General features: G+C 34.0%; 1 protein-coding gene across 1 annotated transcript in view; it reads left to right on the forward strand.

Moving 5' to 3' along the window:
• ABCC9 (ATP binding cassette subfamily C member 9) overlaps positions 1 to 25,644 on the forward strand; it is a 180,356-nt gene that overhangs the window by 44,586 nt on the left and 110,126 nt on the right. The window contains exons 8-13 of the mRNA XM_044678314.1: positions 5,456 to 5,608; positions 6,011 to 6,166; positions 12,333 to 12,467; positions 14,287 to 14,449; positions 21,593 to 21,633; positions 22,270 to 22,412. Of these exons, the coding sequence (XP_044534249.1) occupies positions 5,456 to 5,608; positions 6,011 to 6,166; positions 12,333 to 12,467; positions 14,287 to 14,449; positions 21,593 to 21,633; positions 22,270 to 22,412 (791 nt within the window). The remainder of the gene's footprint in view (positions 1 to 5,455; positions 5,609 to 6,010; positions 6,167 to 12,332; positions 12,468 to 14,286; positions 14,450 to 21,592; positions 21,634 to 22,269; positions 22,413 to 25,644) is intronic.

Below are 25,644 nucleotides of genomic sequence, written 5' to 3' on the forward strand. Positions count from 1 at the left end.
GTATACAAATTACTTTAATACAAATAGGCAATAAGTACAAAGGGAAAATTTCTTATAAAGTAGTATGAGAAAATTTAGGGATAAAGAAATTGTGTGTGTGTGTGTGTGTGTGTGTGTGTGTGTGTGTGTGTGTTCAGGGAAAACTTTAGGCATGAGTTGGGACCTGGGTTGGACTTTGGAATCAGGAAAAGATTTCAATGATGAAGATGTGGATAATGAAAATGGGAAAGGAGAATGAGAAAGCGGGAAAGCTTCATTCCATATTAAAATCTGTGATAAAGAATCAGAGGAAAAACCAGGCATGCCTTTAGGTGTACCTTTGATTTTTGCTTTACAAATTTGGATTGGTAAGGATTGATTAAAATAAAGGTGAGTAAAAATTTTTTTAATTCTATAGCAGGTGCTTCTGGTCTAGACATAAAGAATACCATCTATGAGCTAAACTTCAGGAAGAACAGGTTGGTGAAGAATGCTAAGGAAAACAAAAAAGAGGATTTTTTTATTCTATCAAAAAAGGAAGTAGATGATCAGCATAGTAGGGGGTGATGCTAATAGCTTATGGAGAGAATGTAAAACTGTTCATCTCTTGTTTTATTTCTCTTCTCTCTGACAAAGGCAAAGATCTATCCACGTCTAGAGAAAGAACTATTGGAAATATAAATGCAGATGTAAAGATATGATCTATCACTTGTTTATTTGGGTATATGATTTGGTGTTTTGGTTTTATAGCATTATTCATTTGTAAAAATGAATAATAAGGAAATTAGTTTTGAGTGATAATATATGTATAACCCAGATTTGGATTGCTTGTGAACTCTGGGATGGTGGAGGAAAGAAAGAAGGGAGACAACATGGATTATATAACTGTGGAAAACTTATGTGGAAATTTGTTATTAAAATAAAATATATATAAAGCATTAAATAATAAAATAAATACTACTATTAATCACTATTTTTTGAATCAAAGTAATAAAAAAGGCAAAGACCTTTGGACTGGAAAGGACAAATTACAAATAGTTAAAGGAGAAATAAAATAGCATTTAGCTACTTTTGATGAATTCCTATTAATTGTCCCAGATACACTATGTCCAGGAGAACTAACAAATCTAATAAACGTGATAAATGAATCTGTCAGTGATCTTCAGAATATCATGAGATATGAGGGCAAGTTCACCAGGATGGGAACTCAAATGTTTCTCTAATTCATTATATTGTTGTTGTTGTTGTTTTAAAAAAGAAGAGAATGGATTCTACAAATTTCTATACCAGTTGGTTTTATTTCAATTCCCAGCATAATTATTAAATCACTAACAACAGAATCAGAGGTCATGAAGAGCTTGCATTTCTTTGTCAAGAATTTGTCATTCCAGATAGTAACCTAGTTTCATTTTATAAGATAGTTTCTAAATTTCTATAGAAATAGTTTACTTAGATTTTAGCAAACTAATGACTATTTGACAAGTGCTACTTGTCATGCACTCATATGGAAAAGATGGTGAAATGTGAGTTAAATGACAATACCTTTTAGGACTAGGACTTGGTTGAATGGCTAACCTCAAGGAGTAATAACTTTGGAAGAAGGTCTCTAGTCAAGTGTGTTAGAGATTTGGGCTTGACCCTATGTTTAACATTTTTAAGGGCCTGGAATGCAGGCATAGAAGGCACAATTATCAAATTTGTGAATGACATAAAATTAGGAGGGATAGCCAAAACACTAAATGAGAATAAGGATCCAAAGAAGATCTTAACAGAACAAGAATTCATTGGGAGGTAAAGGGCTTTATCTCTCCATCCCTTTCCCAATAATTTAGTACTTAACGTAAATTTTGGATATGGGTAGGATATCTGTTGGACTATATGACTTTTGAGTCCCCTTTGAACTCTAAGATTACATGATTCTATCAGTCAAAAGTACTGTAGACTTGCAAATGTTGGTGGTTGGGAGTATGGCAGCTCCCTCCATAGAAACAGACCATCATGTTGTATTTCAATACTAGAAAAAATTTTTTATACTGAAGTGATTGAATCAACTTTTCCACACCAATATTTTATGCCAATATTAATTTGTGGTTATTAGTCTAAATTACACTTATGAAGTTGGTTTTTCTATATTAGGTTTTAAAAAAAATCATAATTCCCCTGGCCTTGAGCACATACCACTATATGATCTGATGTCTGCAATAGGTTTGGTATCATTACGGTGAGCCTTTTGGGAGGAAGAAGCTACCATGTTGCCTACAGGGGGCAAACTAGAAATGGAACAGCACTTCGAGCCTGGGCAAGATGGTGCTGGGAACCTGCCCCAGCAGTCTAGGTGTCTCAGCAGGCAGGACATCTAAGTGGTTGAGACCGAATGAGAACAGCCAGAGACTCAGTAAGCTTGCAGAAAGCTGTTCTGATCTGCCATCTGCTGCCTTTAATTTTTATACCTTTTTCTTAAGATTGCATGCATGTTGGCATGATTTCCATTCCCACCATACATTTCTTCTTAGAGACAATGTATTAAGACATACATTAACTTTGTTAATTAGTAACTCTTCATTCTCCAGCGACTTTCAACATCCCCCAAGGTGTGTTTGATGTATCTCTTGGGCTACAGTGGTGGGAAAGTACAGGAGACAATTTCTCCATTTATCATTCATTGTTCTTTTATGTTGACGTATTGTACCAAATCAGGGTTCAGGGAGGGGGGAAACTTGGAGATTGTTCAGGTCTGTTTTTTCAGGCACCTGTGTATGGGAATGAGATATCTAAGTTAGGGTTTTAAAATCTTAAATCTTTAAAAAAAACATTAACTCACTATTTGTTGGTTTGTTGTGAAGTGACTTCTAGGGAATTTCTTTATTACTGCATGTAAAGATGGGAATTTCCTAGGAGTTTGTAGTGGGGCTGTAAGGGCTCTAATAATAGCCTATAATGTTCTTCTGTATTTCTCTGGGGTTGAGTGAGGATATTGATCACAATAATTAGTGTTAGTAAGAGAAGAGTACCCCAGGGGTGTCTGAGAGAGGGGTTTCCATCCTTCCTGAGGCTGCCATGTACTTCCTCAAGGTCCCCCCTGTGACCATGTCAGACAGGATGGGTTTTGATGGCTTCTAGCAAGATGGAAAGTGCCAGTCTTTAAATACACACACATACCCCACCACTACCACCAGCACCACCACCACCACTATGTTCTGCTGAAATCACTGATTAAGGATTTCCAGTCATCTTGATTGTACCCCTGCATTCCCAATTACTGAAATTCAAAAATTTGTAGTTTTTAAAAACTGTGTAGGATCATGTCAATTACTAGTTTAAAGAGCTCTCTATGGACTTTAGTCCAACCCATTCCCATTCCACATCTATCTTAATCATCAATTTAAATTATCATGGGCATTGGTTGTCACTATTGGAAGAAAATTCAAATTATATATATATATATATATATATATATATATGTATGTATATATATATAGTTAGTCATGTGGTGTTTGGAAGACTTGAGAAGATGAAGAGTCTCAAGAAACTGAAACCCATTTGCTTATTTATATTCATTAAACTTTTTTTGGTTAAGATATTACACAGCTCATTTCATATTTCTATTCTTGGCTGCTTTCCATTAGAAACATTATTTTTTGTAACAAGTTTTCATTATTTCAGTCATTATTTCATTTTTTCATTTTCATTCATTATTTCAGTTGATCAAATAATATGGGCAGAGTATTATGCTTTAGATCATAGGGTTACAAAGGAAATATAAGACTTGGATCTCAGCCTCAAAGTGTTTAAAATCTACTTGCTTCTCTAATGTGTACATCAAATAAGATAGGATACAATAATGTTCATTCAGGTGATACAGATAAGGCCAGTTGGAATTCAAAATAGGAAAGATCAGTTAAATTGATAGTCTTAATGTGATTTAATGCAATCATAATGCAATTTAATTAACATGAACTGGGCAGCTGCCTGATGTAGTGTTTAGAAAGTCTTGGGGACATGGAAATGAATTCATCTGGATTCTAGTTTTGTGTCATAGAAAGTTACTGAAATTCTTACTGACCTGGGCAACTCTCAAGACTTTAAGTTCTACAGCCTTTTGGCAATGGCAGAGAATTTCCTTACCAGGAATAGATGGAAGTATACAGATGACAGTATAGGGCATATATATATATATATATATATATATATATATATATAATTCATTTATATGCAAGGCACTGTACATTTCCCCATCAAAATGACAAATAATCCCTGCCTTCAAATATCTTGCATTCTACTAGGAGATAAAATACTTAAACAAACAGTTTAAAGATATAACTTAATGAAAGAGAACACCACCACTAGGATGGTCAGGGAAGGCTTCCAAGAAGAGGTGATGAGTGATCACATTCTGGGTATGTGTAAAGGCAAAAAGGCAAGAGGCAATGCCAAATCTAGAATTATGCCAAGAGTCATAAAACTGTGTAAATCTTTTGACCCAGCAATACCACTATTAGGCTTATTTCTTGAGGAAATCAGGGTATAAGAAAAAGAAACTGTATGTCCTAAAATATTTATAACAACTCTCTTTGTGATGGCAAAGAACTGGAAATTGATGGGATGCCCATCAATTGAGGAATGACCAAACAAATTGTAGCATATGATTGTGATGGAATACCATTGTGCCTTAAGGAATGATGAGCAGGTTAATTAAAATAAACATGGAAAGGCTTACAGGAAATTGTGAAGAGTAAAACAAGCAGAACCAGGAGAACATTATAAAAAGCAACAGAAATATTATTTGAAGAATGATTTGTGTATGTCCACCTCCAGAGAAAGAACGATAAATTAGAATAAGTAAGACAGTTTTATACACACATATTGTTTTGTCAAATAACGCCTTCTCGAATGGGAGGAGGAGAGGGAAGGAGGGAGGTATTTGGGAATATTAATGTAATAAACAAATTTAAAAAGAGAAAAAGAGACAATGCCAAGCTCAGGGAAGAGTAAGCAAAGCACTTTAGTTGAATTGTAGGGTATGTAAAATGGAAGATTTTGAAATAAGTCTGAAAAAGTAAACTGGATTCACATTATAAGGGGTTTTAAAGGAGTTTATCATGTGGAGGAGTTTGTTTGTTTTTTCTCTAGGTAATGAGTGCAGGAAGATTCTTGGGTTAAAGGAGTGTCATGGCCAGATCTGGGTTTCAGGAAGATTATTATGTAGGGCATGGAATTCTTGTATTTATGAGATTATTGTGCAATTTAAAAAAGAAACAGTTGAAATAAACTCATACAATTTTAGATTTTGAGCTAGAATACACCTCATTGACCTTAAGAAGTGAGGCATAATTTTTGTTTACTTTTTTGAGAACATATCTTGCATTTTTTTTACACTTAAGGTAGTTCATCCTTTAAATAATTTTATAATTGTGATATAGCGTACTATACCTGGCATGTTGGTTTTCCTAATCTTTTTTTTCTTTTTTGTGGCAAGGGTTCAAGTTCACTTACCTCAAAGGAATTCCTTGAAAATGCTTATGTTTTAGCTGTTCTTCTCTTCCTGGCTCTAATTCTACAAAGAACATTTCTACAGGCTTCCTACTATGTAACCATAGAAACTGGCATTAATCTTCGTGGAGCTTTGCTGGTAAATGTATTCTTCAATATATTAATGTCTTCAAAAATATATCTAATTATAGTAATGTTTTTAATTTTATGTGGTCTTTTTTCTTTAAAATAAGTAAGCTATATCAATGATATTTTGTTATACTCTTTGGGATAATTCATTTTATACTGAGATTATGATGTTAAGTATTTGTAGACATAATTCATATTTCATCTCATAATACATATTAAGGTCATAATTATGTGAATCATATTTAATAGAAAGAATATATGAAAAGAATAAAACATGGATTTTCAATCCATCTAACTAGTTTAAAAAGAGATTTTTGAATTCTGTACATTTCTTGATCTTAATATCCTCATTTAGTAATGAACTAATCTTTAGTAAAACTATAATTTTATGTATTTCATTTTTTTCTTATAGGCTATGATATACAATAAAATCCTGAGGCTTTCTACATCTAATTTGTCCATGGGTGAGATGACTCTGGGACAAATCAATAACTTGGTCGCCATAGAAACTAATCAACTCATGTGGTTCTTGTTCCTGTGTCCTAATTTATGGGCCATGCCTGTTCAGGTAGAGCATCAAAGTAAGGTTTTAATTTATTTTAAAAAAAGAAGTGGAAAGGCAGTTAGCTTAATAAAAGCTATTTGGGAAACAGTCAAAAGAAACCTTTTGCTTTAGTATTAGTTTTCTGCACTGAAAAGGGAAACATAAATATAACCTTAAGTATGTAAGTCTTCACTTGTCTTAACCCAATGCTTCATTTTGAGTATTGAATACTGTGACAATGGAGAAAAATGTTGATGTCTTATTTAGAAGTAATGCTTAGAGTACAATCCTAGTGACTATACATCTATCCTCTGAAGAATTGCCCAGCTAAGTTTGAAAAGAGTTATCCTTAGGTTGTACATAGAGTAATTGATTTTTTGCCAAATCAATTCTCAAAGACCATCTATCAAATCTTAGAGGAATTTCAAAATGTGTCAGTGTCTACAATGAATTCATGTATCCTTGAAATAATGAAGCATCAAGCATTTAAGAAAACCTAACTTGTTTAGCACCATTTGATCAATAAATATGGAGTTGTAGAAAAAAACATCAAGTTGAGAATACCATAATTTTTGTCTTGGCCTCTGTCAACTAGGTAAACTTGGATAAAGCATTCATTTTTTTTTTGGATTTCATTTTTCTCATCTGTAAGGAAGTTTGGACTAGTTGATCCCTAAGGATACTTTCAATCCTGTTTGTGGGTTTCCCAAACCTCAATAACTAGATATCTGAGTGTAATATTTATATATCAAAAGGATTTTGTACATCAAAAAATATTTACCACTAGTTTACATTATTATTTTCAGTGTACAAAGGATTCATAATTTCATGAGCATGAATATTCCCTTTGCTAATGCAGATTGAAATTCTTTTACAATTTTATAAGTGATATTTAAGAATTTCATTGTTCCCCCAATTTTATCATTCAGAAACCATCTGTTAAAAAGACTCTCCAAACCTAACTAGATTGGTCCTTTGTAGGTATGTATATATGTATGTATGTATGCACGCACACACAGAAGAATATATGTTATACATAACATATATGATAAATGTATAATATATTCTATGGAATATATAAAACATATAATTATGGCTGTATAATACATTACAATATGCATCCATTATAGTATATATCACATATGTACATTGCTATATAACCTACATAGTTGTAGATTATATATGACATTTAATATATCAGAACATATATTACATAAATCATATATTATGATATGTAATATAGGTATTACCTTATAGTAAATATATAATGCATACATGCTGCATATATAACATGTTACACATTTACAAAACTTTTTGTTTCTAAATCCATTTATAATCCATTCCTCCCACTAAATAAACCAAAAAGAAAAAAAGAAAAAGAAAACTTTATCTTGAACATTTATAATTCAGATGTACAAATTCTCACATTACCCATGCCCCCAAATATATCTACTATAATTTGGAATATCATAATTTGTAGGGATGATCTAAAATAGGGAGAATAGTCCCTTGATTTCCAATTCTGTGGCTAATATAAAAAAGAGCAGTTAACTTTTTTGTATATATTTAGGTCTTTTCCTCCTTTCTCTGATTTATTCAGAATGAAGATCCAGTAGTGGTATAGCTGAGCCAAAGGGTATGTGCATTTAGTAACTTTTTGGACTTAGTTCTAAGTTACTTTCCAGAATAGCTGAATTAGTTCCCAGCTCCACCACACATTTCATGAATGTACCTGTTTTACTCTATCTTTCCTTCTGATATTTGTCATATTCTCTTTTGTCATTTTTGTCAATGTTATTGATATGATGTAGAATCTCAAAGTTGCTATACTTTGTATTTTAATTATTTAGAGCATTTTTCAGAAATTTATTGATGATTTTGATTTCTTTCTTTGAATAGTGCTCACTTATCTATGGAAGAATGGCTTTGTTTTAGAATTTGAAACATCATATATTATAATAATTATTATATACTATATATACACTATTATGTACCTTGGATATGAGATATTTTTCAGAGACGTTTGCAACAAATTTTTATTTACCAATTTTCTTCTTGATTTTTAAAAACTGTATTAGATGTTTGTGCAAACACTTTTAAAGTTTTTATAATCAGAATTGCCCATTTTATCATATGTGATCCACTTACTTGTTTAGTCATGGGTTTTTTTTCTTATCTGTAAATCTCATGAGTAATTTTTTCATAGCAGCTCTAATTTTTTTATTCTATGATCTTCGGCTGTAAAACATGTGTCCATGTAGAGCTTATCTTGGCATATGGTGTGAGATATAGGTCTAAATTTTATTTCTGCCAGAGTTAAATAATCTTTCTCTCAGTAACTGGCATCTTTAGATTTGTCAAACATTGAACAACTGTACTTGTTTGCTTCTCAATGGTTTACACACAAACTCTTGCACTGATTGACTTTTCTCTGAATTTGTACCAGTTAACTTTTAGTATTTCTTACTTAGGAGTTTAGTTTCAGATTCGTTAACTATTATACTACCTGCTTTCTTCTTTTTTTTTTTTTTCACTATTACCCTGATTCTTGGTCTTTTATTCATCTCCATTTGAATTTATTATTTTTCAGTCCTATAAAATAATCTTTTGGTAGTTGGATTGGTAGAACACCAAATAAGTAAATTAATGTTTTTAGCATTATTTTTTTATTATATCAGCTTGACCGACCCATCAGCAATGAATGTTTTTCTAATTATATTGGTCTCTCATTATTTCTGCAAAGAGTTTTTGAGATTCATGTAGTTTCTGAGTATCTTGGTAGGCACATTCCCAAATATTTTATAACTTCTGTAGTTATCTTTCTCTTTCTATCTCTTTTGGGAGGGTTTGTTGGTAATATATAGGAATATTAATGTTATGTGTGTATTTATTTTATATTTTGCAATTTTGTAAGATTTCGTGGTTAATTTTTGGTTTTCTCTTTGGGGTTCTCTAAATAAATCATACTTTAAGTCCAAAAAGCAGCAATATTGTTTCCTCTTCACTATGCATATTTTAAAATTTCTCTTTCTTACTGCTACAACTAGCATTTCTAGCACTTTGTTAAACAGTGTTAATGATAAGAGGCATCCTTGTTTCACTCTTGATCTAATAAAAGTCTAACTTTTCTCTGAGGAGATCTAGGCAAATACTATTTGTGATACTTACAAAAAGTTTTTAAAAGTAGAAATGAATGCTAAATTTCATTGAAAGCTGTTCAGCAACTATTGACTTAATATTCTTTTGTTATTATATTCTAAACATTTAAAAAGTGGAGATAAGGAGTTCTTTTTTATCTTAGGGAACTTATTTCATCTCTTTGTCCCTTAGTTTCCTTACATGTAAAATGAGGAGTTTGTACTATGTGGCTCTTATTCTTTCTAAACTTAAACCTATGACTTGTTCATTAGTTCTTAATGTTGGATAAGCTTTTGCAAAAAGTGCTGATAATCAGATCAACATCAATATTTTTCCATATCTTATTTATAATAGATCAGTTTGTAACTATTAAAATGAATACTTTCTTATTTTCAGCTTTTATTTAATTTCATGCTGATTTTAAACTTTGTTCAATATCATATAAGGGCAACATCAGATATGCCAAACTGGTAAGAGCACAACATGGAGTCAGGTTTCTCCTGATTGTCCCTCTCTTTCTGCTTGGAAAGATCAAATATTTAGTTGCTATAAGAGATTTCCAAGTCTTTTGAGTTCTTCATTGTGTTTACTATTTGACATTGGCTGAGCTTCTGAAGAAAGTAGTGATAATCAAGGTTATGTTTATGTCTTTTTCTACTTCTATTTCCTATGTTAATAGATTAGATTGAAGCTATCACAATTGTTTGTAGTGTTTTCTTTTAAAATTTGCTGCAATTAGATTTTGATTTCAATTTTCTCTTACTGGTTGTTGGTCTGCATTCAGAAAGCTAGTACTTTTTTGGATTTTTTAGAAAGCTGGTTCTTAAACATTCGTCAGAATTCATTCACCAGTAACCTACTGATTTTACATCTAAAACTATTTTCTTTCAAAATAAAATAAATTAGAGGAATGTCGGGTGTTTTCTATATCTAGAGTCTTCAGACTCTCCTCTGAAAGAAAGTATTCATTTGGGGAAGAAGACTTCTAAGGTTTCTTACAAATGTGACTACTTTTTGTTTACTAAATCTGAACAATATATTCCAGAATACTTTTCCCAATATCCCTTGGGTCCACTTTTGCATTGAAGTCGCTGAATCTCAAAGTGTTTGTTGACAGGGTTTGGAGGACATTGTTAAATTCTTCAAATAAATTTCTTACCTCTAATTTTTTTCCACTGCAAAAAGTGGTTTTTGGATCTATATAGTTTTTGAGTATCTTAGTAGATACATTCCCAAATATTTTATAGCTGTTGTAGTTATTGTAATAGGATTTCTCTTTCTAGCTCTTCTTTTGGGATTTTATTGGTAATATTAAGGAATGTTAATGATATATGAGCACTTTAAGAGTTTTACATGATTAGTTGTCACATGAGTAAGTCCTTCATTTCTTTTGGACGCTTGAAGAAAACCACTTTGTTTTTCTTTCCAAAGAAAACCAGTGAGCCATCAGGACATTTGACTATAGCTCCCTTTTTTCTTTTGGTTGCAATTAGCCTGGCAATATCCGTATTGATGTGGTTCGGTTCTTCTAATAGTATATCATTTTGTTGGACTTTGGACAAAGATTTTTCTAGATTTTAATGTCTTATAAATAGATTAGTATTTATTAAATGAATTCATAGAACCTTCTTATCTCTTTCTCATTATTATTATCATGGTCACTGAAGAAGCATAAAGGGACCACACAAGACTTAAGCACATTTTGTATTTTCCTTTGTTTCATCTATTGTCATAACCAAATAATTTTATTTTTAGTGGTCCATCTTCTGATGATGAGCTTCTTTTGGCTAGCTTTGTCTTTAGGCAGAAGACTAAGTATAATGTTGATGTGTGAAGCCCATTTAATATTTTATTATATGCGAGAATTTGTTCTTCAGTAGAATAACCTTCAAGAACCCAGAGCCACCCTATAGAGGCACTGGAGTAAGCCTTTATGGAGGCATCTTTATCCCTTCTGTTGAATATATATATATATGCATGTATACGTGCATATATAATATATAATACTAATAATATGTAATAATACATTCATATGTATCTATTTATGAGATCAAATGTTGATAAAAATTTAGGAATTGGGATAGAGAATTGAATTTTAGTGATAGTGAGGTTTGAAGGAGGGATGTCATGGGCATGAGATACTTAGTTGAGTGCCTAAAATATTTTCAGTAAGCCTAAGGTAAAAACATTCCAGGGGAGGAGCAAAGACTAACATCTCCTACTTTATCATTTTATTTGGGGATTGTACTGGTTGTTACTGCAAAACAAACTTTCTCAAACTATAGATTGTGTTTCCCAGGGAAATAAATGTTAAAAGTTATTGAGACTATTAATTGAGAACTCCAAGCAAGTTGTTAATGACAGATACTGCCAAATAATAGCTGAACTGGCTTCTTCTCTTTTTGTTACATTTTGGCTTATCACCTATGTTTTGGTCTTACTACTTTTTTTTAAATCCTTACTATGTATTGGTTCCAAGGCAGAAGAGTAGAAAGGGCTAGGCAATGGGGGTTAAGTGACTTGCCCAGGGTCACACAGCTAGGATGTGTCTGAGGCCAGATAGGAACCCAAGACCTCCCATCTCTGGGCCTGGTTCTCAATCTACTGAGCCATCTAGATTCCCCCTCTACTAGCTTTTAATATTGACTGTGATTCAGAGAGAGAGAATATTGGTGAGGATCTTGAATTCTTCAGTGGCTGACAGCACTTTCAAAAAAATAAATGCAATTTTAATGTTATTCCCTCTTTGGAGATTGATGTAGATCAGGCCAGGAAATTGGGTAACCTCAGCATCTTCATGAGATAAAATGATATGGAAAAGCAGAATGGTAGATAGTTAGACTAAGAATGAATTCTTTGGAGCACTTCTTTCCAGATAAATCACCATAAATTCAACTGTTGAAAAGAAATTGATTTCTTAATAGACGGTGGTCTACCTGGTTCTTTTTCTTTATTTACTATATTTTAAAGAGTATTAAGTTTTCCACTAAAAATAATTCCCTTGTGAGTTTTCTCTTTGTTTCTTCCTCTTTACATGTGTTTTTCTCCTTAGATCATAATGGGAGTGATTCTGCTCTATAACTTACTTGGATTAAGTGCACTGGTCGGTGCAGCTGTCATAGTTTTGCTCGCGCCAATTCAGTACTTCATAGCTACAAAGTTGGCAGAAGCTCAGAAGAGCACTCTGGTAAGTTCCATCATTTGGCTCATCTCTTAGGAAAATCTCGTGCTGGTATTTATTTTCAAATATAGAAAACTGATACATATTTCTTAAGATAACTTGAAAGGATATTGGTTATGTATTTAATCTTAATTCTTCAATTTTATGTTATCATAGGCAGAAGACATGAATTTTTCATATTCCCAACATAGTTTAATAAAGTATTAGAAGTCCAATACTTGAAACTCTTGGGTTTCCAAACCCCACATGGACAGATTTTGATATTATGAATTACCCTCAAGTTATAAGACTATGAAGCCAATTCTAAAATATTTGCCTAAGGAAGGAAAATTATATTTAGAGCCTTTTGATGAATGGGATGCAAAAAAAATAAGATCAAGGGGCAAGAAAAGGGTCAGTTTTGGTGCTTGTGAAAACTAAATTTCCCTAAAATAGAATTACAGTATCTGATGAGGCGTGGAATTTAAGTGAAAGATTTTAGTGTCAGCCTTTTTAGTTAAGTATGCTCCTGGTCAGCTTAGTAAGGAGAGAAAAAAAAATCCTTGACCTTTTTTGGTTCTTCTATGCCCTGGAAACATTTCTTATTTGAGTATGAATTGGCCCATTTTGAAGGAATATTTGAGAATCATGAAATTGTTGACGGTACATTTAGAAATAAAGTTTGATGAAATACAAGCGAGTGTTCTTGGTAAACCATCTTACATTTATCAAGGCTTTTGCTGCTGAAAGTGTTTCTCATAATCAATTTTCCAACTAGTCCGTAGCATGTATATCTTATACTTTTTGCACTCTAACCTTGCATCTCTGTGACTACTAATGGAAATGTCACATGGAGAAATTATGCCCTTGACACACACGTACACTATATCTTACATGGAAGGGGGTACCTTGGAATAACTATAGCATGCTCAAGAAACCCTCTGAAGTCAAAATGCACTCAAAACATAGATCACATGCACCTTCTAATAGGTTTTCTTCTATTAATCTTCCAGGAGACAGAATTATTTCAAAGCAAAGGCATTTCAAAATACACCATAGAAATTAAAATAGCAATACTACATGCACTCACAAACCTAACACACTTTGTCAGCCGTACGTGCTCTGTTAGTGAGAGATGTGGACACACAGAGTGATCACATAGGGAAGCATGTGTCTAAGGAATATATGTGGTTATGCTATAAGTGTGGAGAAGGAACTCTCCTTTGATGGTTCAGGACCATTAATGTTTCTATCTGATATCATCCGGCTGCTTTCTATGGACCTATTATAGCCCCTGGGCTATAATGTCTGCTTAAACAGCATCACCTCCTTCCCTACATGGCATGATGTCGTCTCAGAGTCTTCCAAATCCTCTCCATGTCCCCATGGAATGTGTTATAAAGTTGATTTGAGAGTGTTTTTCTTATTTTTTTGTCCATGGTACAGTTTATATGATTTGCCTTATTCTAAATTTTACTAGTTATGGCTTTGAAAAACACAAGTCATGTGCCTCAAAAAGATAGAACAAGCACACTTTCTCTTTGTGATTCTGTATTTTTTTAGCAGACTTCTTAAATTAGTGTCACTGTTTATCAAAGAATCAAAAGACACAGAAACTTTTTTGATCTATAGGGTTTTTAGAAATCATGTCATTGGTTTTACAGATAAAGAAACAAGTCAAGAAAAGAGAAGTGACTGTCTCCATGTCACACAGTGGAATAGTGCGCAGGATCAGAATCAAACTTTTCTTTTATTTTTCAGCCTAGAGTTCTCTTTCTCACGCACATCACTACATTGTTCTTTCATTTAAAAAATTCTCACATTATCTTATTTCATTATTTTACAGGATTATTCTACTGAAAGACTGAAGAAAACAAATGAGATCCTGAAAGGCATCAAGCTTTTAAAACTGTATGCTTGGGAGCATATATTTTGCAAAAGTGTAGAGGAAACAAGAATGAAGGAACTCACCAGTCTCAAAACTTTTGCACTTTACACATCACTTTCCAGTAAGTTCATAAAATTAAGAGTTGGGCAAAATATTAGAGATGATTATCTTGATCTCCCTCATTTTATGATTGAAGAAATTGAGTACCAGGGTAGTGAAATGACTACTTAAAGTTACATAGATATTAAGTAACAAAATCTGGAATTGAACTTGGGTCCTCCTGACTGAATCCTCTATCCACTATCCCTCTGCCTCCTATTGCCAGAATAGTTTTAGAAGCAACTAAAAATTATTTGTGATCTTCTTGGTTTACATTTGTGGTTCTGAAATTCATGAGATTCATGTGAAAGAATGGCTTTTTGCCATAACATTCAATGAGACATTCAAGACACTACAGAAAGACAATTTTTAGTAAATATGTTCTAATTAATTATGTATTTCAGATGTTATAACATTTTACTTGGGAGAATTCCTATTCGTATCCAATACAAGGACAATTTAAAATATTTTATCATTATACAGATTCCAAATAAATTCTCAATTGCCCCTATATGTATTCTTTTACTTTTTAGATTTTGCAAAGAAATTTCAAATGCTAAATCTTTTCATTTCCCCCACTCCCTCATATTGCGTTTTTGGAGGTTTTAATTTTAAATCAGGTGAAACTGATCTCAAGCATTTTTCAGCCACTTTTTCTGTGGCATAGAATGCTATGTGCACTTGGAAAATACTAACTAATCTATATTAATATAAAACTTCATTTAAGCCAAACAAATCTGCAACAAAAATATAAAGAAGCCTGGATCAATATAATTTAATGCTGGTGTTCTTGTCATTGTAGTCAAGTACCACTGAAAGTCAAGAATAATCTATATTTCAAAGAATATTTCAGATCATCCTGGGGGGATTTTGTTGTGGTTGTTCTCTTATCAGGTTGTTAAATATCACATAAACATAAGACTTAGAGCTGGAAGAGATGTTAGAAATTTCGTTAATATTTTAAAAACCAGTTCAGTGATGAACGGGTGGATGAGTTAGATATTGTATTAGTAATAGCCATATTAATAACAAAGGGGCATCAAGTTAGTGGTTTCATTTGACTGCTTCTGGAATATTAATGAAAAGATACAATCTTATGGCTGAACTGATTATCTTGAGGATCAAATAAAAAAATTCCCTGTTTGGCTTTTCACAATCTGTTCCCTCCCTATATTTCTGGATTTCTTATGTTTCTTATATTTGGTTTCCCTCCACATATGCTATGATCCAGCTACAATGACCTTTTTTTTAGTGTGCCTTTCACTAGACACTGTATCCCAGTTCGATGCCTTTTCATCAGTTTTTCTCCAAGCCTGTAATGCTCTCCCTTTTCAACTCCTCCTTTTAGCTTCTGTGGCTTCCTTCAAGAATAGCTTCAAATCTTACCTTCTGCAAGAGACCTTCCTGGGTTCTTCCCTTTCTCCACAATACTGGATCCCCCCATAGTTAGTGCTTCCTATCAGAGATTACTTCCAATTTACTTTGTAAATAGATTTATTTACATAGTTTTTTACATGTTGACTCCCTCCTAAGAATGGAACTCCTTGAAAGCAGGAACTGTTTTTGTCTTTCACTATATCCCCAGTACGTAGCACAGTGCTGAACATATAGTGAGCACTTAATAAATGATTGTTAACTTGTCTTGATTTGACTTGAATTGAAGCCATACAGTACTTATCCTAAGCAAAAATGTGTCGTATGTATTCAGGAGCTCTCCAAATCCCCAAATAAGTATTTATTGATCATAAATACTATGTATTCAGAATTGTGCTAGAGACTATGGGAATGGGAGTATAGAAGAAGCTATGATATAATTCCTTCCTTTAAATGCTTTATAGTCTTTTTAGAGAATACTAATAAAAATGAAACAAAAATGACCAATTCAAGCAACACATTCTAAGAGTTCAGAGAAGTTGGCCAGTGAGGGGTGAAATACTTATGACTGAGATAAGACTTGCAGTAGTCCTTAAAGGACTAAAGGAAAGACTATTCAAATTTAGGAAAATCACAGATGTGTGATGTGGGAGAAACCCACAAACTGGAGGAAGCTGACTTGACATGAGGATATTAGAGAATAGTGGGAAAGAAAATCAGATGAGGTAGGACCAATCGTGGATACTTGTTGAGAAGATTTTAGACAGGTTTGCATGAGGTAATAAGGAGATAAATAGCATAGTCTAATTTTAACAGAGGCTCTTAAGATCCAGTGCTTTAATGAACAGGAATGATTCTTGTAGTAGTAACTCTAGGCACTGAAAGACCATAAAGCAGATGTTTTGAGGTAAGTGAAACTTTCAGTGCCTCCCAAATAATATTTCATAGGTTCTCAATCATCTGTGAGCAAACTGATTCTCTAGGAGGCTGTCCGTGAATGTCATAAAAATGCCCCATGATGCTGCTCAAATTATAACATAAAAAGGTTCATCTAGGTCTAGGGTCTTGTTCAGGAGTTGCACAGCTGGTGTCACAGGCAATATCTGGCCATATGTCACCCACTATGCTGGATTGCCTGTGTCCAACATGGCATTAGTTTTGTTGTAGTCATAAGGAAGAGAACATGTGAACCCACATGCCTGGTTCATCAAGGACCTGGGCTTTGGGAGAGCCCTCTCCACCAGTGTAGGCTCCAACCCATCTCTCATTTACAGAGGAGCCGTGTAGGGGGGCTCAGACATTTGCCCCTGGTCAAAAGCAAGATTCTGGTGTGGAGCAACCCTCACCACTCTGCCTCTCCCCCAGCCCTGGAGGTGGCAGGAAATGAGGGCTTCCACACACACACAACAACACTTCAATATGTGTATTTTGAACAAGAGGAAAAAAAGGAAAGCATAGAGTGCACATTGGAGTGTGTTTTTGGTCATCCTGGTTTTCATACCCCACATAAAATTTGGGCCATAGATTTGCCTTTTAAAATTTAAATTTTGCATTTGTGTTTTTACATTTGTTGGTCATTTGACAATGGTTTCTAAAGTGTATACTTAATGACTAAATATATGTACAAGACTTTAATAATGGTATGGCTAGTGTACTGTTTTTGTTGTGTGGTCTAAATATGTGCTTTGTATAATGTACATAAATAGATTTTTTTTACAAAGGAAGCCATGTCACACAAAAGGGCAGGATTTTATAACTTTGCACATATTTATTTTTTATAGTTCTAGAATTCACACAGGGTCATTCAGAAATACATTTTTTCCATGTACTTTTGGAAGTTCATGCTTGAATAAAGATGTTTTGTTTCTGGGACCAGAAAGGAATATAGATTACTCCTGCTCTGTCAAAAAAAAAGTAACATGGCACAAGGCATTTTTCTAAAATATCTCACCATGGTGCCTTCCCATGATACTAGCTTCTGCTTCGTACCTAACTGGAATGCCTATCATTTCAGTGATTCATTCCTTTGGATCAGAGTGAAATAAGTAATTTGGAGTACAAAAAGGATAGCATGGCTACTTCTAAATATGTTAGTCCATTCTTTTAGATTAATTTATCTGGATTAGAACTGTAGCCTCATGCAAAGAATAATAAATCTAGTGGCAAAAAAAATCTTGGTTTAAATCTTAACTCTACTGTTTTTAATTGCATGACCTTAGATAAGTTCTCTGAGGCACTTCTCAGTGCCTCAGTTTCCTCCTCTGTAACATAATATTAGTGACTATTTCACTTTCTATTCCATAGCATTACTATAAGGAACATATATTGCTGTTGTTCAGTCGTTCATTTGTGCCTGACTCTTCATGAGCCTGTATGGGGTTTTCTTGGCAAAGATACCAGAGTGGTTAGCCATTTCCTTCTACAACAGATGAAGGCAAATAAAGGTTCAGTGACTTGCCAAGGATTACATAACTAGTGAATGTCTTGAGCTCAGATTCAAACTCAAGTCTTCTTGACTCCAAGTACAACCTCTGTTCAGTGTGCCACCTAGCTGTTTCCAAGGCAAACAGAGGTTAAGTGACTTGCCTATGGTCACACAGCTAGTATGTATTTGAGACTGGATTTGAACTCAGGTCTTCCTGACTACAGGCCCAGTATTCTATTCAATGAGCCATTCATTTACCTCTAAGGAATATATATAGAATATCCTAAAAACTGTAAAGTGCAATATGAATAAAAGCTATTGTTATCAGAATATTCATAATAATTTATATTTATATAGTATCTCCAAGTTTGTTTTAGACTACATAAGTTTGATCCTCACAAGAGCCCCTAGAAAGTAAATACACAGGTATTATTATCCCTGTTTACTAGATGAAGAAATTAATTTTTAGAGCAGGGAAATAACTTGCCCATGATCACATAATTACAAAAGATAAGTCAGTATACCCAAAAGACTTTAAAAGACTGTCTTCCTTTTGATCCAGCCATACACTGCTGGGTTTATACCCCAAAGAGATAATAAAGAAAAAGACTTGTACAAAAATAAATTGTAGACATTCTCTTTGTAGTAGCAAAAAATTGGAAAATGAGGGAATGTCCTTTGATTAGGGAATGGCTGAACAAATTGGTATCAGTTGGTGATGGAATACTATTGTGCTCAAAGGAATAAAGAACTGGAGGAATTCCATGTGAACTGGAACGACCTCCAGGAATTGATGCAGAGTGAAAGGAGTAGATCCAGGAGAATATTGTACACAGAGACTGATACACTGTGGTATAATCAAATGTAATGGACTTCTCTACTAGCAGCAATGCAGTAATCCAGGACAATTCTGAGGGACTTAGGAGAAAGAACACTATCCACATTCAGAGGAAGAACTGTGGGAGTAGAAACACAGAAGAAAAACACCTGTTTGATCACATGGTTCAACGGGGACATGATTGGGGATGTAGACTCTAAGCGATCGCTCTAATGCAAATAATAATATGGCAATAGGTCTTGATCAATGACACATGTAAAACCCAGTGGAATTGCTCATTGGCTATGGGAGATGGTTGGAGAAGGGGAGGGAAAGAACACAAATCATGGAACCATGGAAAAATATTCAAAATTAATTAATTAAATAGATTTTCAAATAAAAAAAGGAAAGATAAGTTAGAAATACAGGTTTCCCCCCCCCCAACTTTAAATCTAACATTCTTTCCACTACAACATACTGCCTGTTATCTTTGAAAGCAGAGCAGAATACTTGTGGAATATGATATAAAACAGTTAAGTTTTTATGGCACAGAATAAGTTCATATTGAAGGGAGAGAAAAAAATCAGGTGCATGAAGTGTCTCAGTGTTGGTTTATGTGTGACAGAGGAAAAGGAGGGCATAAATGACTAGAGGGAGGAAAACTTTATCTTCTTGACAATTTTGAATAGGACTATCCATGGGAGCTCCAATCTGAACCGGTTGCCAGTCTATCTCTAGACTTTCCTTGGAGATACAAACATACCCACATATACATATTTATATTTGCATATATGTATATTTAGTTAGTAGGAACTAAGAATTCCTTTAGGTTGGGAAGTGGAAGTGGTTCCACTTTACTCTTAGGGAAAGCATAGAAAAGTGATGGAACCTCAGACTTTGAGGTTAGATGTAGGAGAGTGTGTGATAAGGAGCCTGAAAAGCTTCATTCACTTCCCTGCTCAGGGAATGCCTGTCCCATACATGAACGAGAGTCAAAGGGAAGATGCAAGACATTTTCCCCAAATTTTTATTCTTCTACAACATTTGAATGACCCGTCTACGCCAATACCCCTGAAACTGAACAACCAATCATTACTCAATGTCTGAGTTCTTGACTAATCATCAGAGACTCCTCTTAGAGCTCTTTCTTAGCTGGAGTAGCTTGTCTACATTCCTGATGTCTGAGATGATATCTGGGAGAAAGGGCAAAGTTCCCCTGCCTTATTCCATAACAGAATTTCCAACTGCCCATTGCCAAGCAGCCTTGTGCAAAGTTTGTATATACAGCACTTCATTCCCCAGTGGTTGGTTTCAATTATTCAAAAGAAGGGCAAAGCTATACCTTTTTGTTAAATTTGAGATAAATTCAGTTTGTTCTAATTGGGTAGTTTAAATTTGAATTTGAAACGATAGGAAATAAATTGTAGGAGTGAACTAAAGGAAAAGGAAATATTAAGAATAGGATAGTGGCAGTCATGAATAAAAGAGCTGCAGTCAAGACTTGGCCTCTGCCTAAAACGTCTCCATGCTTTCCTCTAGTCTTGGTTTAGTCTAAGAAAATACTAATTTACTTCTGGAGTTGTGAACATTTCTTTTGCTCTGCTGTTTAGAAGGCTAGAAAGGGTTGTTCATTCACAGTTATAAATGTTATAAATGATGAAATCGGTAATGTAGTAACATAGAGATAGTGTAGAATCCTAAATTCCAGTTCTAGATCTTGCACCATTTGTGTGACTCATCATCTCTGTCCCTTTTTCTAAGACTGCAGTGTTCTTTTTTATGAGAAACGGTCATGCAACATTGTTATCTTAGATGTTTTAAAAATATTCCAAATATTTTCATTGGATTTGGTATTTTAGCAATGGAGGACAAAATCTGAAAATGTTTTCCTACTTTTAAATTAGTTACTGTATTTAATTAAAGACAAACAGAATAAGCACTCAACCATTTTTCTAAGCTACTTAAAGTGGTATGTGTATAACTGCTTTCCTTATATGAATACTCTTTCCTTTAGAAAAAGGCAATTATGAAATTGTAGAGGAATTACTGGAAGTGATGTGAAAGCCAGGTCCTTGACTTTCCCAACATATATCTTCTTGTTAAGCTTTTATATTTTGGTTTCTTCAGCTAACCAGACAGCAGATCTTCTCTATGGGGATAGAAAAGAATTCAGTGTATGTAATATTACACATAGAAATGTGTCATATCCTACTTAAAAATGCCCAGTTTGCTTCACCATCCTTTACATTTTGCCAACAAAAGGTTATTTATTTCCTGAACTCTATTATTTACGATGCTTCAAATGTTATTTTAATAAGCTATAATTTTATAATAAGAGGAAAATATTCTTCTATTGGGATACCACATGGGGCTTGGATGACTGTGGATAGGAAGTACTAGTTGGGGAAAATTTGTGAAATGTTATTTAACTTTATCCCTTGTGTCTCTTAGAACACTTACAATAATAATAGGGGGTTAATTAATTAAATTTAAGAAAATACTTTCACAGTTGAAAGACTCTAACATATATGTTTTATTTCCTTCCACAGTTTTTATGAATGCAGGGATCCCCATAGCAGCTGTTCTTGCAGTAAGCAGACCTTTCTTATTCCTTTTAGAAAACAAACAAACAAACAAAAAACCAAATGCCATTGTTTGTAGAAATGAATTTCCAGCAAATGTAAGGGTAGCGATGTAGCTAACTGTAACTCACCCTCTTGTGGATTTCCTTTTTTGCTTCAAAATCTATATTTTGTCAGATTTGGCCCCCTGATGTTCTTATGACAATGATTATAACAACCCAATTGTTAATATAATTTTGATTTTCACGTTATATTTCAAATGCAATCTAAAAGCAAACAATTTATTTATAGGAATTGAAATGGCTTTCCTAGATTAAAAACTGATAGCAGTTTCAGCGATAGTACCATTCTTAAGAAAAACCTTAAAAAACACTTCTCATTTCTTTGGAAAATTAAATACTGATTACACTACAGTTAATTAACAAATTCAATTCAATAAACACTTTAAAAGACCTATTTTGTTCAAGTGAGATGAACTTGGGTGAATTTTTCTTGCTTTCCTTTTTTTTCTCGTTTTGGCATTATTAAGAAATAAGTAGGATCCCTTAGGAAATTTCAACCCCTCTGACATATAAAATCAATGTAATTTTTTATGAGGCTTTTGGAGGCAATTCCTAATGAAATCTTTGTTTGTGATTCTATAGACCTTTGTGACTCATGCTTATACAAGCAAGAAACTCTTAAAACCAGCAGAAGCCTTCGCTTCACTGTCACTCTTTCATATCCTGGTCACACCACTCTTCCTGCTATCCACAGTGGTCAGATTTGCAGTCAAAGCGATTATCAGGTATGCATTCTCTTTAAGAGTTCTACATTGGTTTTATTTGGTCCCTTGGAAACATTATATGCTCCATACTGTTTGAAAATTATTTACTCACCTTATGGTCTCTGAACACAGTGATAGTCACTATGGAACACAATCTCTATTTCATGTATTTTGAGTTAATTCTGTTTTTTTTTTATTTTGTAGTTACACATCTCAAAGCCATGATTCTTCCTTGTCTTTTCCCCCCACTCTCCTCTCCTCTCAAACAATAATTAGCAATTAAGAATTACTGCTGCCAAAGTAATCTAAAAATAGTATTCTGAATCTTTTTTAGAAGTTCCATGCTTCTTTAACTTAGAAATATTTGGCAGATTGTTTGGAGGAATCCTTATGCATTATAAGAATGTTTTAAATTATTTTAAAGTCTTAAACTTCTTTCTTTCCTAATGTCTAAAAGATATCTAAAGCACATAAACATAGTGATTTTCTAGCATAATATTTGTGTCCACATGGGTTGTATACACATATAGATATAGATCATGGATGGCATGGATAGATGTGATCTGAGGTCTGGCTGCTTTTTCAGAGAGGATGGCTAAGGACCTTATCCACGTTGCCAGCATCCCATGTGGAGAAAAAGGGCAGGGGGAACCAAGGAGTACCTTCTAGTTGAGTATCAGTTGGGTGCCTTCTTTGGCTATCAAGCTACGATTCTGCAGATTGCTTCCCTTTTCCCCTTTCTAATCTAGGGCTGATGGGTACAAAAGGCACTTTACTGACTGATACTGAGGGAAAAGAGTAAATACCCCTTAGCTTACTTAACTCCTTCCTGCCAAACACTGGTTTCACCAAAGAGCATCACCAATAGCATATGGAGTATAAGCCCCAAAGCAAAACAGCAAAGAGAAATGAGAGAAGTTAATACAGATTAGATTACAACCAAGGATCATGCTTGTGTAAATGAGCTCTTCAGCTGCAACTAAGATAAGATCTCAGCCTAATCAAGGACACAACAATTTTGTCCAGAGGCCCAGTATTTGCAGTCTAAGGATTCCTGGAATGTGAAGAAGCTAGTTTCCTATGAATATATGTCATTCCTGAGTTTTTTTGGTTTTTTCCTCCCTCTCTAAGCTTCTCTATAGTGTCCTCTTCCTGTATCATTCATTTCTACCCAGATTTTCTGGAACTAAGTCCTTTTTATAAGTGCTTAAAATTGTGCTCATCATTCTCTCTGTGAATCAAGACTGGGGAAATCTCCCTCCATACATAGCACATAGCAAAGGTCCATCCCTCCTCTCCCTGCTTTGGTGAGAATCAGATTATATTCACCTTAATATTGGAAGGCTCTGAATCTATAATTTTAGGGAATTTGTATTGTAGCATGTCTTTAGGTAAAGAAGCAATAGATTTCAGCCAAACTAACCTAAAGTTTTTTATTTATATAACTATATGCACAATTATAACTATATATACACACATATATTCCCTTAAATTTAGAAGGGACCTCAGATATCATCAAATTGAACCCCTTCCTGTAATAGATAAAGAAACAGCGACCCCACTGAGTAAAGCAGATTTCCTAAAGTCTCTAGTTTCTGTGACATTATGGCAGAATTAGGACTAGAAGATAAATTTCCTGACTTTCTAGTTTAGAGCTCATCCATGACTCTAGTGGAAGTTGTAATAAAATGAAATGATGAAGTTATATCACAATTAAAATGTTATAGCAGGGGGCAGCTGGGTAGCTCAGTGGAGTGAGAGTCAGGCCTAGAGACAGGAGCTGTGTGACCCTGGGCAAGTCACTTGACCCCCATTGCCCACCCTTACCAATCTTCCACCTATGAGACAATACACCGAAGTACAAAGGTTTAAAAAAAAATGTTATAGCACAATTCATTTCTCAGTAGTCTGAATTTAATTATGATAGGATTCAAAGCAGGAAAGAACCTTCAAGGTAATGTGGTTCAAACCCCTCATTTTATACATGAAAAATCTGAAGCTCACCAAGGGAAAATGACTTCACTGAAGTCATGTAGGCAGGAAGTAACTGAAGAGGGGTTTGAACTTGGATCCTCTGATTCTAGGTCTGATTATGTTTTCTGCCCCTTTACAAAATGTGTTAGATTTGGAGCTCAGCTCTTCCAAACAATTCATGTTCTGATTTTCCCTATTCATTATTATCTCTTTTCACTCTGTCTTCTGAAAACTATGTAGATCATGCATTGATTTTTGCAGCAATCCTTCTAAATTAGGTCTTTCCTTTAGAAGGGAAGTTAATTCAAAAATAAAATTCGTAAATCATGGAGCATCTTTTATTTTGATCTCCATTTTCATTTTCTTCACTAACACTAGTTCCTTTCATGATTATATTTTTATTTAAAAACATTATCCTGTTCAGCAACAGAGGTAAAAGAAATGATAACATTAAAAGGTATAACTAATGAAATCAGTAGAATTATTCATATTAAGAGGATAATTAGAAAATTTAAGCCCTTTTTATATTCAGGAATTGCTAAACCTGCAAACAGTTCTAATTTAGTAGGGACTGAGAAATGATAACATTATCTCAAGAATGATGTATTCTACTTTATCCTCCCATTCCCACAGTAGAGTGAAGAGGCAATTGCCAGTTTGATAAAAATGAGGCTGTCCAAAGGGCTTTGTTCTCAGACATCTCTGATCTTTCCTAGAGTATTTTCTGCTTATGTTGGTTCATAGGCTTGGTAGAGATGGCAAGCCAACCCAACTTACGCTGTTTGTTCATTCTGGGAACCCAAACTAGAGACTCCCTAATATGTGTTGCATTTTGCCAAATTGGCCAGAATCAGCCTGTGTTTTCAGCTGTGCTTAGGGGACCCATGATCAGTCTTTGATGCCAGTTGGCCTACTGAAAGTTGGACAGTATCATTACAAATCAGAGAAACTAGTCAGCTGATTTCAGAATGTCCCTTATAGGATTAAAGAAATAGCAATCCTTGATTTTAAGACTTGTTTGACTAGCTTCTACTAATGGCCCCTGTACAGAGCATCAGCGGATATTCTCAATACCTTGAAATACTTTAAATCCACCCTTATGGGGAAATTTTAAAAAATGATGAGGGTAAGAGGAGTTTCTTCAGAAAAGGATCATCTTAGCCAATGAAAGTTCTCATCACCATACTCTATAACTGGGACTATACACATGAAATCCACTAAATACCTGAAGCAGTTACCTGATAGTTCAGACCCTATCCTCAACTTTATGCAACCCATA

The sequence above is a fragment of the Gracilinanus agilis genome, chromosome 5 (genome assembly GCF_016433145.1).
Source record: "Gracilinanus agilis isolate LMUSP501 chromosome 5, AgileGrace, whole genome shotgun sequence".
Lineage (NCBI taxonomy): Eukaryota > Metazoa > Chordata > Mammalia > Didelphimorphia > Didelphidae > Gracilinanus > Gracilinanus agilis.